Below are 18,683 nucleotides of genomic sequence, written 5' to 3'. Positions count from 1 at the left end.
ATATATATATATATAAAATGCCCCTGCAGGGTGCACAATGGTATAGTGAACTTGTGGTGCCCATTAAATAGTAAATCTGTCTTCAAGGAGCAAATGTGTGATATGCAAGAAAAAAATGAGTCATCAGTTAATTGTAGAACATATCGAATAAATTAATGCACTGCATATTTCCATATAATACTTGGTGATTGCCTTTGATGTGTGTCGTGCTTTCATGGATTCATTAATTAGGAAGTTGCTTTGAGAGATGAGTCAGGTATTGTGCTAAAGATCAGAAACTTAGCGACTGTAATAAGGAAGACTTCCTGCAGGAGGCCGATTTTGAGCTGTGTTTGAAGTGCCAAATGCTTTAACAACTGGCATACTGTGATCTGCATGAATAACAAATAATTAATACAAAGCAAAGCAAACCTGATTGGAGGAAAATACAGTTTGGCTTTTCCTTACATAAAATTTATCTGGCAACTGGTAAACCATCAGGACTTTCTTCAAGCCACTTTCTCAGGTATTCTTGAAGGCTTACCTAGAGTGGCCACTGTAAAGATTGGTTGATGGCTCAGATATTTGTTAAATTTCAATAAGGCTTGGAAACTTAGATGTTATTCGCTGTAGCTGCCAATCAAGTACCTGTGTGAAAGCAAGACAAACATCGCAATAAATGCTAAGCACTCCAGTGTTCAGTGACTCTGGCAGGATGCAGTGCAGGCTTTATGAATGTGTGAGAGTGAATATACAGAAGCTTGGGAAAAGGTCATTGGTATTTTTAGAGCAATAAATCAAGTATAGAAAGATTTGCGTTTTGGCTATATAACGTACAGGGCTGGATTAGAGGGATAGAATACTTTGAAGTAATATTTCTCTGCTGACTTGTTTTATTAGCTTCCTTTAAACATGTTACATTATTGCTTATAGAATTTCATTTACTCGGATTGGCAGCTTGATAAATACGTCTATTGGCGATGATTTGGATTGCTCTGGGCATTAATATTATTAAAACCTGTCACAAGGAAATGTCTGAAAGATGACTTACTGTAAAGATTACAGCATGAAATAAATCATCCTGTGGTATTTGTTACCATTTATGGCCTCTTGGAGCTGAGTCAATCCCTTTTTATGTTGCATTATTTTTCAAGTTTTTATAGCCTTACATTATATATTGCTGTCAGGAGTGAACAGATGGGGTGTCGAACATGAGCTTTCTGAATAATTCCCACCCTCCAGTTATTTGTATGAAGGACAAGTGCAAAACTGCGTTCTCGAGCAAAAAAGAGAGAGAAAGAGGTGGAGAAGCTGCTGTTGAGGAAAAGGGATCCCTTTTGTCAGATAGTTTAGGCCAATTCCACCAGCTGGTTGGAATCCCTGACTGGCATTCACCCTGTTTGGGTTTCAAACAAGAGCTGAGGTGGCTGTATCTGGCTCCCGCAAGCCAACAAATGCCATTTTCAAATGCATTTTCTCGGAGTGCCTCTTGCTGGGACACTTCCACATTTGGAGATGAATGTATCATATTCTCTTCCTAAAAAGCTGGGAAATTTGAAAACTACCCACAAAAACAGTAGAACAAGAAGAAAGATATATTGAAAAAATTTAATATTCTTCAAATGAGTGACGAATGTGCAAGCATCCCTTAGAAGTGCACAAAGGATTTTGTGAAAGTCCCTGAATTTCCTGTAATCTGAATGGTTTAGAATCAACATAAAAGGAATAAAAGGAGCCCCATCGAGGTTTTGAGGCCTCTTGTGGAAGAGGCAAGAACAGAAGTCTCCAAGGCCTGTATACGTTGAACCCAAGTGTGCCCTTGGGAGTCTTTAGCTCTTCTCTCTTTCCTCTGATGGGACCAGGTAGCTGCTTAATTATCCCATGAGCCCCACTGCAGAGTCTTGAGGCTCTGCCACCATTGGAAGAGGAAAGAAAACTGACCCACTAAAAAGCCAGGCAGGTGAAGTGCGTGTGAATTTTCCTCACCTTCCCTAGCCACCACTACATTCATTCTGAGCAATTCTATAAAGTACCAGCACACAATAGACACAGAGTCTGATGACTGGCATCCCAAGTCATTGCTTATCATCTTAGGACTTTGAGTGAGTCACTTAATTTTATTTGCATCACCATAAATTATGAATCGAGAATATTTTTTCTGCTTACTTCATGGTGTTGCTGTGAAATGTCAAATCATAACAAAAGACAGACACATATACACACACTTTTAAGTTTACTGGCTTCTATATCTTTCAAGGTAGGTGCTTTAATCACCAGTTGCAACCATACTTTTGCCTTCTCTCCTTATTAAGGCTGCATCTTGATTTTATCACTGTCTCTTACTCATCTCCTCATCCCCAGGTCCTTTAAAATCAAGCCCTCTGTCCACCATCTCTTAAAGTTGTTACTAGGAGTGATTTGTAGACAAATAATCCGAACTTTAGCAGCCCCTCCCCAAACCAGACCCGTTCTCTCATACTGTACCTCTGAACTATCTTGTCCTCTGTCTCTTCTTTGTTATCTTCCCAAGGAACTTCCATATTAGTTTCTTTTTGTTTGTTTGTCACATTTGCATGATGATGCCATCTGGATACACCCATATAAATGTTGACATTCACCAGTCACACCTGAAAGACACAGCACTGAGGAGGATTGCTTTATTCTAGGCAAAGTTCACAGCTTTCATTTGAGATCTCACTCTCCAGCAGCCCAGAAAGTCTTCTGTCTTTAACCCAGGGAAAAAGTACCAAAGGGTGAATTTCAGATAATTGATGAGTTGATAAAGACAGCCAACAATTTATACAGAATAGAATTTTTGCATCCCTGTAAGAAATGCTACCCTCCACCTACCTGCCTTTCTCCCATTGACCCCCACAAAATAACATTTGTATAAGCTTCATCCCCAGCCAAACAAACTGGCACTGCTGAGCTTCCACAGTATAACTGAAACATAAATTTGTATATCTTAAATCTTCCATCTATCTATAAATTATGCAGTTTTATTTTTCTCTTTCTTCTTCTCTCCCTCCTCCCTTCCCTCCTTTTCTCCATTCCCCCCTTTTCTTCTTTCCTTATTGTTTAAATGTTTACTTTTGCTTCTGCCGAGATGTATTGATTGAATCATAAGATCTTAGCCTTTTGCCATAGCTTGAACCCTCCATATAATAACTGATTTCTCCTCATTGTGATTTGCCTTTTCTGGAGAGAAAGGATTCCCTGATAATAATTACCAATTTTTTTCTCTGGCCAATTCCAAGTTAATACCTCATACAGAATTTACAAATCCTTCTCCTTCTTGTTTTCATTCTCATTTAAAAAGTTATCACAAATCCACTGAAGCCATTAAGCTATTTATTAAACTATCTTAAAGGAATGTGTGTGTGTGTGCGTGTGTACACACGTGCACGCTGTGTTGTGTTGTATTGGATGTGGGGTCAGGAAGAGATGAAGTATGACCCAGAGTAACCTGACATAATAAAGTTTCATAGTAATATCTAATTACTGCTACTCACCTCTTTATTATTAATTCCATAATTCCAGCACATAAAATAACTTAATCATTTCAGAATTTGCATGACTAATGGAGTGAGTTCTGGTAGAATAAGGATAAGTTCCATAATTAGGTTTTGCCGGGAACTTGTGCAAACCAGTCTATTTATAATTTGGTCAGCTCCTGATTTTTAATGAGGGCACTAAGAGTGACTGAAGCCTCTGGCAGCATTCACTTTATATTTTAATTACCCACAGTAATTCTGACAATTACACACATGTCATAAATCACATCATAATGACCCATGAAGAAAGTATATTTAATTACTAAAAGGGGAATTCTCAGATTAAACAGGTATATGGGATGTGCTGAGATGTGAACCATATTTGAAAACTGAGCTGCCTAATCTGTGACATGGAAGAACCAGCCTCTGAAGCATGCATTACAGAGAAGGAAAACCAATGCCAAATTTCCAGTTTTAGCTACAACACGTAAAAAGCTTTGAAGTCATCAGTCCTGTCCCTACAATAAGAAAAACCTCAACAAACTGAAAACTAAAGACTTTTCTTTACCCATCAGAGAACTGAGGCTGCAGGGCAAATCATCACTCTGAAATTTAGAGTCAGAACCAAGGTCCAGTTACCTGGGAAAGGAGCCACTGAAGCCATAAACTTATAGGAACACTTAAATGGTAATTTTATTGAGTTACCGCAGGTTGAGCGTAGACTAGGTGTAGAGTGAGAAACTCCTGGGGGCTACAAGCTTAGAGAGACTGCCATACTTTGGGGAGTTTTACCTTTAGGAACTCTACCCAGTTCTCACGGTGAAGAGCCAAGAAAAATTCCCTCAGTAACTCTGGCAGAGGGAGGGGAAGAGTACAGTGAATTACACTCAGGGACTTCTCCATAACGAAGGCCTACTCTGCAGGGGTAAAAAAAAAAAAGCTTTACTAATGTCGTAGGTGTAGGAATGGCATTTTTCCAACTTTTGCACATTCTAGCCTTCCTGTCTTACCCGAGCAGAGCATGGTGCAGCTAAGATACATTTATGAAGATCACAACCCCAAGATGAAAGCCCCACTTAAAAACACAAAATTACATAATCTTTTTTCCCACCCTTAATTACCAAACCAACAGGGCTCCAGTATGACGAGAGTAAATTATAGCTAAAAGAGCCGCAGGTGCAGAAAGAGTTCTTAGAGAAACAATAAAGGAGACAAAATCAAGGACACTAGAACAATTTGAAACCTGTGGAAACTATAGCTACAGCAAACATTAAACACATAAAACCTCACACTACAGATAAATTTACCTTAGTTCCTATTAATCTAATACATCATATCTCATTGTAAAAAAAAAAAATTACAAAGTATGTCAGAAGGCAAGAAGAAACACAATCTGAAGAGAAAAAGCAAGTATTAGAACAAGACTTAGATATGATACCAATTTGGAATTATCAGACAGGGAATTTAAAATGACTATGCTTAATATTTTAAGGGCTCCAATGGAAAAGGTGGACAACAGGGAAGAACAAATGGGTAATGTAAGCAGGGAGATGAAAACTCTAAAAAAGAATCAGAAATACTAGAAATAAAAAATACTGTAACAAAATTAAAATGCCTTGATAGGCTCGCCTGTAGATTGGATAGAATGGAAGAGAGTTTGAAGTTATACAGCAGAAATTTCCCAAACTGATATGAAAAAAGAAAAAAAGAAGAAGAAAACAAAAAAATACCGAAGAAATATGGGACAATTTCAAAATGTGAAACCTATGCACAATTGGTATATGGGGAGATGAAAGAATGGAACAGAAAAAAATATTTGAAGTAATACTGGCTGAGAGTTTTTCAAAATTAATGACAGCAAATCACAGATCCAGAAGCCCAGAGAATACCAAGTATGATAAATACCAAAATAACTGCAACTATGTATATTATATTCAAACAGCTAACAAACAAACAAACAAACAAACAAACAGAGAAAATTGTAAAAGATGCCAGAGAGGGTTGGGGGAAACACTCTACAAATGAAGGAACAACGATAAGAATTACAGTAGTCTTTTTGTCAGAAACCATGATAAAAAAGAGAGTAGAGTGAAATGTTTAAACTATTGAAAGAAAAAAACAAAAAACAAAAAATCACCAACTTAAAATTTTATATGCAGTGAAATTTTCTTCAAAAGTGAATGAAAATAAAGACTTTCTTAGAAAAACAAAAACTTACGGGAATTAATTACCAACAGACCTGCCCTGCAACCAATGTCAAAGCAAGGTAAGGTCTTCTTAGGAAGAAGCAAAATGATATAGGTTAGAATTTCAGATCTGCGTAAAGAAAAGAAGAGCATGAAAGAAGGAATAAATGAAGATAAAATAACATCTTTTATTTTCCTTCTTCTTAATTGATCTAAAATATAATTGTTTAGTAATAATAAAATTGTATTATGTAATTATAGTATATAGGTACATGAAATGAATAATAGCGGTGTTACAAGAGATGGGAAGGAGGAACTAGGAACACTATTGTAAGCTACCAGCACTAAACATGAAGCAGTATAATGTTATTTGAAGATGGATTTAGATTAATTACAAATGTATTTTTCAAATTTGAAAGCAATTCCCAATTTTTTTTTTTAAAAAAAGGAGTACAAGTAATATGCTGAGGAGATAAAATAGAAGTATATAAAATGCTCAATTAAAACCAGAGAAGTCAGAAAAAAAAGAGTGGAAGATGAGCAAGTACAAGAAATAACAAACAGGTGGTAGACAATCCAACTACATCAGTAGAAAATTCAACTACATCAGTAATCACTTTTAATAAGAATGATATAAATAAAACAATAAAAAAAACAGGTATTGTCAGAGTAGATAAACAAAATCCAACTATATGCCATCTATAAGAAATCCACTACAAAATTAAAAAATATAAAAAATAAACAGATAGAGAAAGATAAACCATGCTAACACTGATTAAAAAGAAAGCTTGAGTAACTATATTAATTTTAGTCATGGATAAAGAGAGATATTACATAATGATAAAGAGGTCAATTCTTCAATGAGCTATAACCATCCTAACTAAATGTATATATACCAAAAAACAGAACATCAAAATACATGGAGCAACAAATATTAGAACTGAAAAGAGAAATAGACAAATTTACTCTTAAAAGAGGAGACTTCATGATCCCTTATGCAGTGATTAATCAGTTAGCAGTTTACTATTAAGGATACGGTTGATCTGAACGGCATTAACAATCAATTCCATCTGATTGATATTTATACAATACTTCAACAACAGCAAAATGCACATTCTTAAGTGCACAAAATATACTACAATCTGGGCCATAGAATATACATTAAAAAAAAAATTGAAAAAAATCAAAATCATATAAAGTATGTCCTCATAACAAAATGGAATTAAACTAGAAATCAATAACAAAAAGTGATCTGGGAAATCTCTCCAAATGTGGAAATAAACAACTTCTAAAAACATATAGGTCAAAGAAGAAGTCTAAAGAGAAATTTAAAAACGTTTTGAACTAAAGAAAAATAAAAATACAAATAATTAACATTAGGAGGGTGAGGCAAAAGAGGGCCAAAAGGGAAATTAATGACATTAAATGCATATAATAGAAAAGAGAAAACTAGAGAAAGAAAAAAATTTAAGCCTGAAGCAAGAAAAAGTAGTAAAATTAAAGGATAAATCCATTAAAATGAAAATAGGAAAACAAAAGAGAAAATCAACAAAACCCAAAGGTAGTTCTTTGAAAATTTCAATTAGATTTGCAAACTTATAGGCACACTAAAAAACAAACAAACAAATGAACAACAACAGGGTTCATAATTACTGATTACATAGACATTAAAAGGATAATACAGAATTCTATGAACTCTGTACAAAGAATTTGATAATTTAGATGACATGGAACAATTTCTTGAAAGACGCAAAGTACCAAAATTCATACAAAGAGAAATAAATAAATTGAATGGGCTAATTTATTCACTTATTAAATAAATTGATCCAGTTAATAAAATCCCTCACCTTCCTTACCCCCTAAAAAGCACAAAGCCTAGGTTTCAATAGTGAATTCTACCATTTAAGATATGATACCAATTCTCCTCAATCTCTTTCAAAAAATAGAAGCAGAGTGTATTCTTTCTAACTCAAGGCCAGCATTCCCCTAATACCCAAACCAGATACACATATTATAAGAAAGGAAAACTATAAGCCAATATCTCACAGGAACATAATGCAAAAATTCAACAAAACTAAGGCAATTGAAATGGAACAATGTATAAAAAACAACTATGCACGACAACTATATAGGATTTACTCTAGCTATGCAAAACAAAGCTGGTTCAACATTTAAAATCAATCAATGTAATTACATCAACAGACTGAAGTAGAAAACTCATATGATCATTTCAATTGATGTAAAATACAACACTCATAATAAAAAAATCATCTCAGCAAACTAGGAAAAGAATAACAAAAAATCTATAAGTAACGTATACTTAATGGTCAGAAACTGAATATTTCCCCTTTAAGATCAAGGACATACCTTCTCATCGCTCCTATTTAACGACATACTGGATGTACCAGCAAGCCAAAGTCTGGGCTTCCTCAGAGACAGTCTCTTGACTGCTTTTTTCCTGTCTATGGGCCATACTTTCTTTGTCTTTGTGTCCCATAATTTCTTGTTGAAAGCCACATATTTTTAATAATTTATAATATAATGTGGCAACACTGGAAGTTATTCTCCTCCCTTGTCCCAGAGTTTGCTGTTATTGTTCCTGCTATTTGTTTAGTAACTTTCCTGGATTACTTCTCTAAAGTCAGTATTCTTTGTGCTGCGTTGACATTGAAACCTCTACTCACTCAGCTTTGTGTTTAGCTAATACTTGCGCTGAGACCTCCTTAAATGTTTTAACTTAATAAGTCTCCCTGCCTTTGCTAAGGGACTCTGTGTGCATTTTGGGAATGCCTTCAATATTCTAGTAGTTTACATTTCCGCCTTAGCCTTCACTTCCTGCTTGTGCAGAGTCTCAAGGTCAGCCAGAGGTAAGGAATTAGAAATGTCTCAGGTCTTTCCCCTGTTTTTTTCCTAGATTCCTAGAATGAAAAAGTCAAGGTTTTTCAAAGTTCTCAAAGAACTTCTCATTCTCTAGCTTTTTCATTTAATGATTTTAGTTAGCCTCTCATTTGCCACACTGCTACCATTGCCTGAAATATCTGGAATTTTAAGCAATTGCAGCTCATCATTTTTGGAAAATTCCCCTGGGGAAACAGCTATTCCCATTGAGAAAACTCTGAGTCAGGTCAAATAAAGACATGACTTTTGATTGACTATCTCCAGAGAGCTGCCATAAAGCTGAAATAATGACATTTTCTGTGAATAGGGGGAGCTCAAATCCATTTTTCCCTTTTCAGTGGCTGCTAGACTGCCAGTTTTCATTGCTACTGTCATTATTAGTCTGTTGAATTTCAAAGTTACTAGAGAGCTAAGGAAAGAGAGGCGGAAATAAGGCAAGTTAAAAAGCCATAAAACTTATTTACCAGAATTCTGCCGTTTTTCTTCAATTAAACACTCTTTGGATTCTTTAAGCTTTTGATTACTTTCCACAGTTCTGAAAAAGTTGAGTTTGAGAATTTTTGTCAGTATTCTCATTATTTAATGAAAGTGTGGATTTTTGGAAGTCTTTACAGCCATTCTGGAAGTACTTTTCTCCAAGGCTACTTTTTCTAGTTTGTTTTTCACCTCGCTATTAAAATTTCAATGATCCCCTAAGCTAATATAAAACTATCTCTTTACGGAAACTCCATTCTTTTACTATAATTTGCCACTTTTGATCTCAAATCAGAAGGCCAAATGTTAGAATTATAGATAATGCATGTAAAAATGTACAATTAACGATGCCACAGGAACCATGTGATATCTTTGGTCTGTGCAAGTGTTTTTTTAAAATGATGTCAAGGTATGTTCTAGATCAGGGACCAGGAAATTATGGCCTGAATGCCAAATCCAGCCCACCAGTTGTTAATGTATAACTAGCAATGGCAAAGCCATCTGTTTAATTTGCAATGACAGTGTAGCAGTGCTGAAAGAATGCAATATACATCGACATTATCAGATTAGGCACTTATCTTAGCTTACGGTAAAGCACTCATTTTAAATTTAAAAAAGCTATTTTATCACAACAGAATTTGCAACCAAAATTTGCTTATGAATAGCTCATTTGGTAGCTAAACAAGGGAATCATTTACCAATAGTGAGTCAATTAAATTGTGTTTGATTGTAGCAGCCAAGATGTGTGTTCAGAGAAAATAAAGTTGTTTAAGACTCTTAACCTTGTTGCAAAAACGGTTGTTTGAAAAGTTGACTTTGGGAGCAATATCAATAGTCCATTAAAAATTAGGGTAAATGATTTTGAGTGGTTTCCCTTGGCTCCTTATGAGGGTACAAATGTTACTGATACTGTCGAGGTGTTTACTCAAGGAGCTAATGCTGACTTTGAAGCAACTGAAAAAACGAGCTCCTCTAAACAGTCTACATGGCACGACTACCTGTGAAAGTATATTCAAAAATGTTGAGAAATCACATATTCAGTACAACCTGAAGTAGAATCTACTAAGATGTATTACAACTGATAGTGGTAAAAATATATGTAAAGCAGAAAAAAAATTCTTATTAGACAAATTTACAAAACTTGTGAAATTCAAGGTATGTAAAGACTGGTTATTCATTGTGTTATTCATCAGCAGATACTTTATGGAAAATAGTTGAATTTATGATGGGTTTTTTGGCCAGTAGTGTCAATGGCAAATTTCATTTGCTCTTGTGGACTTCATCATTGTTAGTTCTGTGAATTTTTGTCAGAAATAGCAGCTGAATATCCTGACTTGCCCAACCACAAAGCAGTTCAAGAGCTTAGCAGTGATAAAGATTTATTATGATTTTTTGAGCTCTGAGTCAAGACTGACATTTTTCTGAATGAAAACTGCCCTCAGTCACTATTATTGAACTAAATGGCTTTAAAACAGTATTCACTGCACATTTGATCATTTTTTAATGAAATCAACATAAAATTAAGACAAAAGAGTTTGTATATGAAACTTATTCTTTGAAAAAGTCATTATGATGACAATTATTGTTCTTTCGATCACAAATATTGTCATGCTTCATTATATACTTCCCATGATGTCAAAAGTTAAAACAAAAAGTGAGATAATTATTTCCACACAAATTTACGGTAGATATATTTTCTGATTTCAGTTCCAGAGTATTTTTGTTTTTTGACCTTGATGTATATGTGTGTGTGTGTGTGTGTGTGTGTGTGTGTGTGTGTGTGTGTGTGGTGGTAGTGGTGGTGGTGATTTTTAAATTATAAGAAAGTTCCCTGAAAGTTTGGAGAATCATATTCATATTCTCATGTTATCTTTCTCCCTCTCTCTCTGTCTCCCTCTCTCCTATAAATGGCTATAACTAAACAAGACATATTGGAAAGGCAAAAAATGACTTCCAGAATTTCCTTCTGGAGCTTAAGTAGTAAGGGCAAGAGGTGAGGCTTTCAGATGGTTTTGTGATGCAACAGGCCTCAGCTTCAGAAAATTCAGATATGAATGTCATCTATATGGTCACACATAAGAAAAGGACTTGATGTGCTGCAGAAACTTAATTTCAAATTAGAGGTGAATGGAACAGTTCTGTTTCCTTTTGTTCTGATTCCTCCTTAATACAAAGAGCTAAACCATGAGAACATCTAAGTAAGAGCACACATGATCTTCCTGCCTTGTTAAGGCTGTCTTACCCTGGGACTCCTATCTCCTATTAAAAACCTGACTCTTACCTTTCATTTCTAACAACAGCCCTACTTTAATCACTTCTTCTTGTTCAAGAACACTAACCACAACCCTTTCCCTCCCACCAGAGACCCCTAATTCTAACTTTTCACCTTTAATCACGGCACACTACTTTTTAAAAAATATAGAGAGAGAGACATCATAGACACGCATAGAGCAGAAGGAGGGCTCTGTGTCATGAGTGATCCCACGTGGCCACCATCTCCACTATCTCCATTGCTGCTTGACAGGTCACTAGTGCTAAGTAAAATGTTATAATACTCAGGATGCCTTTATTCAACAGGCTTCCTTCCAGTGATGGCTTCCAGATGTGAGGAAATTTTAAAAGTCTGTGGCCCTCAATACATCATTAGGTCCTTCCAATGTTTCCAAAACTCTGTAATCATCAGTACATTAATAATTTGTCTCCATTTTAACATTTAGCCAGAGGTATTTCAGAGAAATTAAAGAATGTGGATAAGAAGGCTTCACAAATAACTTCCTATTTCTAAGGGAGAAAAATCTAATAGTATTCACATACCCTGGAATTATTTTTATTTTCTCTGCACAGTTTGTACCTTTCAATTTGACATCCCTTCCTTTCTTCACACACACACATGCAGACGAGCACACGTGCACACTCACACCATTAAAATGTTAATGGATGCTATTTCTTCCAGTCCTAATTTCTTTTGAGGAGTTATTGTTAGTAATTGCCCAGGCCAAGCTTCTCACCCCCTTGCATAGGGAAAACACTTTTGTCATGCTAATCTCTGACCCAGGCTTAATCCCATAAAACTTTAGAAACTATATCAGTACAATGAAAAATGAGCTAGTTTTCAGGTATTTCAAATTTCTACTTTCCAGCCCTATGTCCCTTTAAAAAAGTAAAAGAAAACTCTTTTGCTTGAAATTTGCATTTGTTTCAGTAATGTGTTTTTGAAGTAGAAAATATCAGAGTAACTAATTTAATTGTTAGTTCCTAGTTTACTGAACACAGAAGACTATATCCCAAACTGTCTGTGGAAGGAAAATGTTTTTCATTTAGGTCAACCTCTGTGTTTACTATGTCATTTGATCTTTAGAAAGCTTTAGGTGGTGTGGGAAAGAACACCTAGAAATACAACTTCATGCTGTAAAGACTGGCTGAGGAAATTGTTCCCAATTAGATATGAAGCTTGCCCCTAAGCCCCAGGCTCTTCTGCCCAGGGTGCAAACTCCAGCCTTTATTAAAAGGTACCTGCTGCTAAGGGTCATGCCTCATTTGTCCTCACATTGTAGGAAATCTCAAATGCAATATCCATAAAATATAAAGGGGTTTAAATGAAGGTCCATCTGGGGAATGGGTGAGGAAGAGGGAAGTTTTTTTTAATCTTTCTCCTTGATCCTTTGTCTGGTAACAATTTAAGTTCTGAGATGCCTACATGCATGTTTGCACAGAAAACATTGCAAAATCGGTCAGTTTATACTCTGAAATAAAGCAAAACTTAGCAGAGATGCTTAAATGTGAGCTCAGATGTGGGTTTATCTATTAGAATCACCAACCTATTCTTGTCTTCACTTGGGCTGGGGCCACTCGGACCTTGGGTCTAACTTCTAAGCAAGAGATGGAAAAAATTGTCTTTGTATAGACTTTAAATTGTAAACATTGAAAATAGAGGCCATGGATTTGGTGGACTCCATCTGCGAAGCAGCATTTAAAGGCAAACGGAACATTCTGTTAACAGCTGATTTAGTTTACCTCAGAATGCAGTTTGCATTCTCCTATGTAAACTGAATAAGGTGACACTGAATACAATGATATCCTAAATTTTAATACATTCCCTTTTTAAAATATCATTTACAGACTTTTTAAAAAATCACACTTATAGTCTTTGCTATTAAAGTTTATAATTGCACAATGATTTCGTGATGACTTTACATACGCAAAGAATCAGGAAACAGGAAACAGAGGGTGAAAGATATAATTCACAAGAAACTGCTTGTCTTAAATCATACAGGGCTCTGGCCACCCAACTGTTTTTTCTTCCACTGAATATCAGTCAAACTCATCTATAGACATAGAGGTGCGGACAGTTTTCTGAGCACACCATGGAAAGTATTCTGGGCATAGTGTTTCAGGTGTTTTATATTTCCTTCCCCTTTCTTCTTCCCTCCATAAGAGCTTTTCATATTAGCATGGAAAAGTATCCCCATTCTGACAGTGGAATGATCGGTTCTGAAAGTCTCCTGTCCTGGGACATCTCAGTCCCAAGCAAACCAGAACAGACAGTCACCCTAGTTGTCCCATAATGGGTTCCCCTCCTTTCCTAAGTTTTTTTCACATGGCACCCAAGAGGACATAGTGCTTTAGACATAGCCAGCCTGCTGTCAATGTACCTCATATCCCAAGAGATTTCATGGCAGGCTTTTTCCTACTTTACCTAAAGGAGTCTCAGCAAGTATAGCTGGTCAAGCTGGAGGAAGGCACAGAGCCTGGTGCACACTTTCTGTTTCTAATGGAAAAGTAAGTGATCACAGAGGCCTTGCTAACAGGGAAGGTGTACTGTGCTCTCTGCCTTCCTGAGATTCTCTAAGAACATTTCTCAGAGTTCCCTGGAGCCTTTAACCACTTGTTTAAACACCAGTTCTTAGGGAATGGACTGTAAAAAATTATCCATGTTTTTAAAACTTAAGATTCCCTCCAAGGTAAAAATAATGCCTTGTAATGAATAAATGGTAACCAGGTGAAACCCAGAAAAATATAATTGAGATGTGGCCATAAAGGCTCATATTCTGATATTCGACTATTGCATGTGTGTAGGTATGTAGGGTTGTACATGTATGTGTGTAAGATTGGGGGTGGGCAGGAAGGAGAGAAAGAATAGTATAGGTTAGAATGGGAAGCATTAATTATACAACTTACTCTCACATTTCCAAATTTTAGGTGATTTTCTCTTTCTCAGTTCACAAAATCTGGTAGTCGGAATGGACAATAAATGAGTATTTTCAGGTAAAGTATGGACCAAATAGCCTTGCTACCATATACAAAGTCATTTGAGAGAAGACAGTTGTAACCTGCAAGATACAAAATCCTTAGTATCGGTAAAGGCATCCTGGGACTAAGCATTTTTCCTCTGTTTTTGGTGGGAACTAGATCACTACCTTAAGGAGGCTGTTGCAATAGATCTCCCCAAAGACTGAATCAAGGAGGGCACTAAAACTCCTGGACACACTGACACATTCTTCCCTTTCTCCCTATCCCTTGGCCAAGGGATTTGTCCTTCTTCCCATGCTAAGACTTTATGAATTTCTTTTATTTTTATTTAACTCAAGTCTTGAGCAAAAAATATATTGTTCTGCATCCAGGTCAGAAAACTCCTAAGAATTTACAAGCTGCCTATGGAGTTTTAAGGGTGTTTTAAATGATTTTGCTGGGATTTGCTAATATATCCGAAAGTGGTATCTACAAAATTAAAAAAAAAAAAAAGAACCCAAGGTGCCTTTTGAATTTTCTAATAGATATTATGAACAGTAGAGGATCTCCTCTACTGGTAAATCTTCAAAGATAATCTGTCAAGTCTGAACTCTGAGGAAATGACGACCTGGCACTGAAACCTACGCTGCCTTCTCAAATAGAAGTTTTTCTGTATGTCTTAATCTCTCTCTCTCCTCATGTGCCACCATTGGAAACCAAAGACACATTTTCCTTCATTTATATTTCCCTTTAAGTGGTAGAATTCATACAAGATAAGTTGCTATGGACATGGCAGAATAAAAATTCTCTTTGGAATAGTTTCAGAAAGCAGAGAGGAAAGAGCCTGCCCTTTTTAACTGGGAAGTGTTCAAGCATGTGCTCACAAGACATTGGCTTCATACATATGAAATCAGCCTGAAGAAAGGCAGCCACCACCAAAGAAAACTGGAGCCTTTATTCACATGCTGCTCTCCATATCTACAAGTAGATTGGCTGCAAAAGCTGTTCATACCCCGCACATTTGACTTACCAACTTCCAAAGGTGGATGGATGTCAGAGTCGTGGCTTTGAGAACATTTCAAGGTTCAGTGCTTCCTGGATGGTCCCAGGTGGAATTGCCACACTTTACTTCTACAATTAGAAGTCTGTCTTGTGACCAGTGAACCAACCCACCTTTATCCCAAACATATCCTGCTGAGGGCCCTCTCAGATAACTCTCACCATGTTTCTCTCTAGGCTCTCTTACACGGAAATCTCCATCACCCAAGAAGCTTCTATCTGTGGTCAAGATGTGGCTTTTTTCTTTGTCTTGAATGAATGGCCTGGCTGGTGCCTTGTGGCTGGCTACCATTTTCTCTGATAGCATCAGCCTTTATGTTATAATCCTTGTTTTCAAGTTCTAAGACTGCTAATGCTGCATATTCTCGTAGATAATATATTAGTCTCTTTAGGAAGGTATATTTCTGTAAGGATTATGCCATTTGCAAGGCATAAGGCAGAAGAGATCTTTACGGGATGGTGAACTAAATTGCATCAGGTTTTGCTTTGGCAAGGACACCAGATGGATGCCTCTATGATGAAGTGGGTCTCCTCCAGCCTTTTCTTTTATGCCGGTCTCCAACAGGTGTTTTCTCTAAAGCATATCTGTTTTCCATAACATCGGAATAAAGAAAGAAATGAATGAAGAACGAAGAAAGCTGTCTGTGACAGTTTGTGTATATAGATCATGCTTTTATTATGATAGAAAACTGTATAGTGAATAATTTGCTATTCTGGGTCCAGTTAAAATGTTCTTGGGAGAAAATCATCTTTCGTTAGCCAAAAGGGCATCTAATTTTCAGATCAAGAACTCTTCATTCGTTATTTGTTGGGGGTGTGGAGGTGAGGAGGAGGAGAAGTGGGGAAAAGCTGAAGAAAGTGACCAGAAGAAAAGCAGTAGCAGGTGTTGTAGACCTGAGTGCTGAGGGCAGAGAGCAGAAAGCCACCTCCCTAAAAGTAACTTGGTACATTATATCAATATCTGAGGGAAGGTGTCTAGGAAAACTACACATGGAAAGGAAAGAAGGTTCTATGAATGAGTAAGAGTCAGTTCTCCAAATCCTGACAAAATCAAAACCAGACTTGAGTCTTAGGTGTGTTCCTTTTAACAAGCTTGGCATAAAGCCATCACCATGGTCCTGTCTAGTACCATTAAGAAAGCCTGTGTAGCTCTTAGGATTCTGGATTGGAGCTCATGACTTACAGATATTTAAACCACCAAAAGTCATGTTAATTTGAATGAACAAAGTAACCCATTTCAGTCAAGCTGACCATGAGGCTAAGATGACATCTTCTGTCTAGGTATATGACTAGAATCCATTAAGTTTATAAGTAGATCTTAAATGAAGAGAAAAATAAGGATTGCACATAGGCATTGGCTGATCATTAGAAATTAGCCTCTCTACTTTTCCAAAACCCTCTCCAATGCCCCATCTTCCCACCCTAGGTTCTGTGTCTAGGCCCTCTCTCTATCCCATCACTTTAAGTCTGACACTTCAATTTCAGTTTAAGTAAGTTCCTTGTCTGAAAAAAAATGTGACTTAAGATAGCTGTTGTGCTGAAACTAACCTTTTAACAAAGAGAAAAAAATTGTTTGTCATTGGAGTCTGAGTCTTTGGACCAGGTATTGAATAACAAGCTATATTAATTCACAGGGAAAAACCCCTAACCCTTCAGCACAGAGAGCAGTAGGTTGTATTTCTCCCGGGTTGTACAGTAAAATCTCACAAGAGAATGCTGTCATAAGGTACTGATTATCAGGGCTGAACCTATAATGTGACATAGTACAGTATGTCCCAAAAGACATTTCAAGGGATAGTAAAAGATGTTTTTTTAAATTAGTAAATAAAATAAGTAAGTATACAAGTAAATAGTAAAAGTTGTTGTGGTCAAATAAGTATATGAAATACTGGTCTATATAAATTTTAAATGATTTCTGTTTTTTGTAAGGCTTTTTAGAATCTTCATATGCTAAAGTGTACTGTGAATCTCAAAAAGGGTGTACTTTTCTTAAAATTTATTTGACTACAGAAAACATTTCCTTAGTACCTCTCTAATTACATGTTTTTAAGAAAAGGCATTTATGTTAAGATAGGATGGACTTAAGCTGTGGTAACAACCATGAATTTCAGTGGCTTACCCAACAAAGGTATATTTCTTCTTCATATTTCATGTGTAACACAGGTCAAGGAGGTCAGGGCATGCTCTTCCACATAGTCACTCATGTTCTCAGGATGGTTATCTCCACAGCAGGTTAGAAGAGAGCCTGAAGAATTGCATGGAGGCTTGGCAGTAGGGCAGTGATTACTTCTCCCATTTTATTGGCCAGAACAAGTCATGTGGCTCCACCTAGTTGCCTTTATGCTAAGGAAAGAAAGAATTAGACATTCCAAGTACCAGTAATCTCAACTTCAGCATTATGTTGAAACACCAGCTTTGACTTTTATCTATAAAATAAGGGGTGTTCTTTAAAGTCTCTGGCAGAGACAGAAATGTTAACAATATTTCAATTGCTTCTCACGTTCCTCAGCCTCCTTAAAGTCAGTGGGATCCATATGACTAGCTCTGGCCAATGAAATGTGAGCAACAATGATATATGTCACATTGGGCGAAGGCACTTAAAAGCCCAGGCTTAATTCTCTAGTCTCTTTCTCTTCCCTTGCTTTAATGATGGAGGAGGAGGAGTATTCCCTATGTGTGGCCTTAAGATGGTAGAGCCTCTGTCCTTCTAAAAGACAGACTGAGTGGCTGTGTGGAGCAGAGACAGCTGTTTACCTGAGCAAAATATGTAGTGTTGGTGAGAAATAACTTGTGTTGTCTTAAGCCCCCGAATGTTTAGTATGTCTTCAACTATGATACAGTCTGGATATTCAGTGTTCTTCAGACATGAGTCTTTGTCCTGGAGTCTCATTCTCCTGTGTTATTCTTCGTTTTGGGCTCAAGGCTCTAATGAATTTGACATTTTGGCTTTGTTGCACCAGAGCCACAAATGTTCTCATGCTAACTCTCCATTCTTACTACTTAGGTCTTTTCTCTCTGAAGATACCGACTGTTTTGATAGCAGTGGCATGTTTCACTGGTGTAAAGCAACCCCTTTGGACAACGTGATTCTGGTAGGTGATCTTGCATCAACTCTCAAATAAAAGTTTCTCTAAGGATAAATAATATCCTTCCAGTAGTCATAGGGACCTGCATTTTCTCTTTGTAAACTATGAATTTTGGAGGAAAAACACATCCCTCATCAGCCAGATGAATCGTTTGCAAGGTAACAAATGTGGCATTTGACAAAGACTATTTGGGTAACATATTGGGATTTAAAAAAAATTAGATCAGATTCTTCCACTACTTCTTTTCCTTCCTTTAACAATTTAGCTGAGTCAGTTAT

The 18,683-nt window shown here is 36.5% G+C and overlaps 1 protein-coding gene across 1 annotated transcript in view; it reads left to right on the top strand.

The window, feature by feature from the left end:
* The window catches only part of KCNU1 (potassium calcium-activated channel subfamily U member 1), a 108,140-nt gene that overhangs the window by 62,183 nt on the left and 27,274 nt on the right, over positions 1-18,683 (top strand). Inside the window, exon 21 of the mRNA XM_015592808.1 lies at positions 18,324-18,411. Coding sequence (XP_015448294.1) covers positions 18,324-18,411 — 88 coding nt within the window. The remainder of the gene's footprint in view (positions 1-18,323; positions 18,412-18,683) is intronic.

This window comes from Pteropus alecto, unplaced genomic scaffold, assembly GCF_000325575.1.
Source record: "Pteropus alecto unplaced genomic scaffold, ASM32557v1 scaffold24, whole genome shotgun sequence".
Taxonomy (NCBI): Eukaryota; Metazoa; Chordata; class Mammalia; order Chiroptera; family Pteropodidae; genus Pteropus; species Pteropus alecto.
Note: the sequence above shows the minus strand (reverse complement) of the source record. Positions and strands in the feature narration are given on the sequence as shown.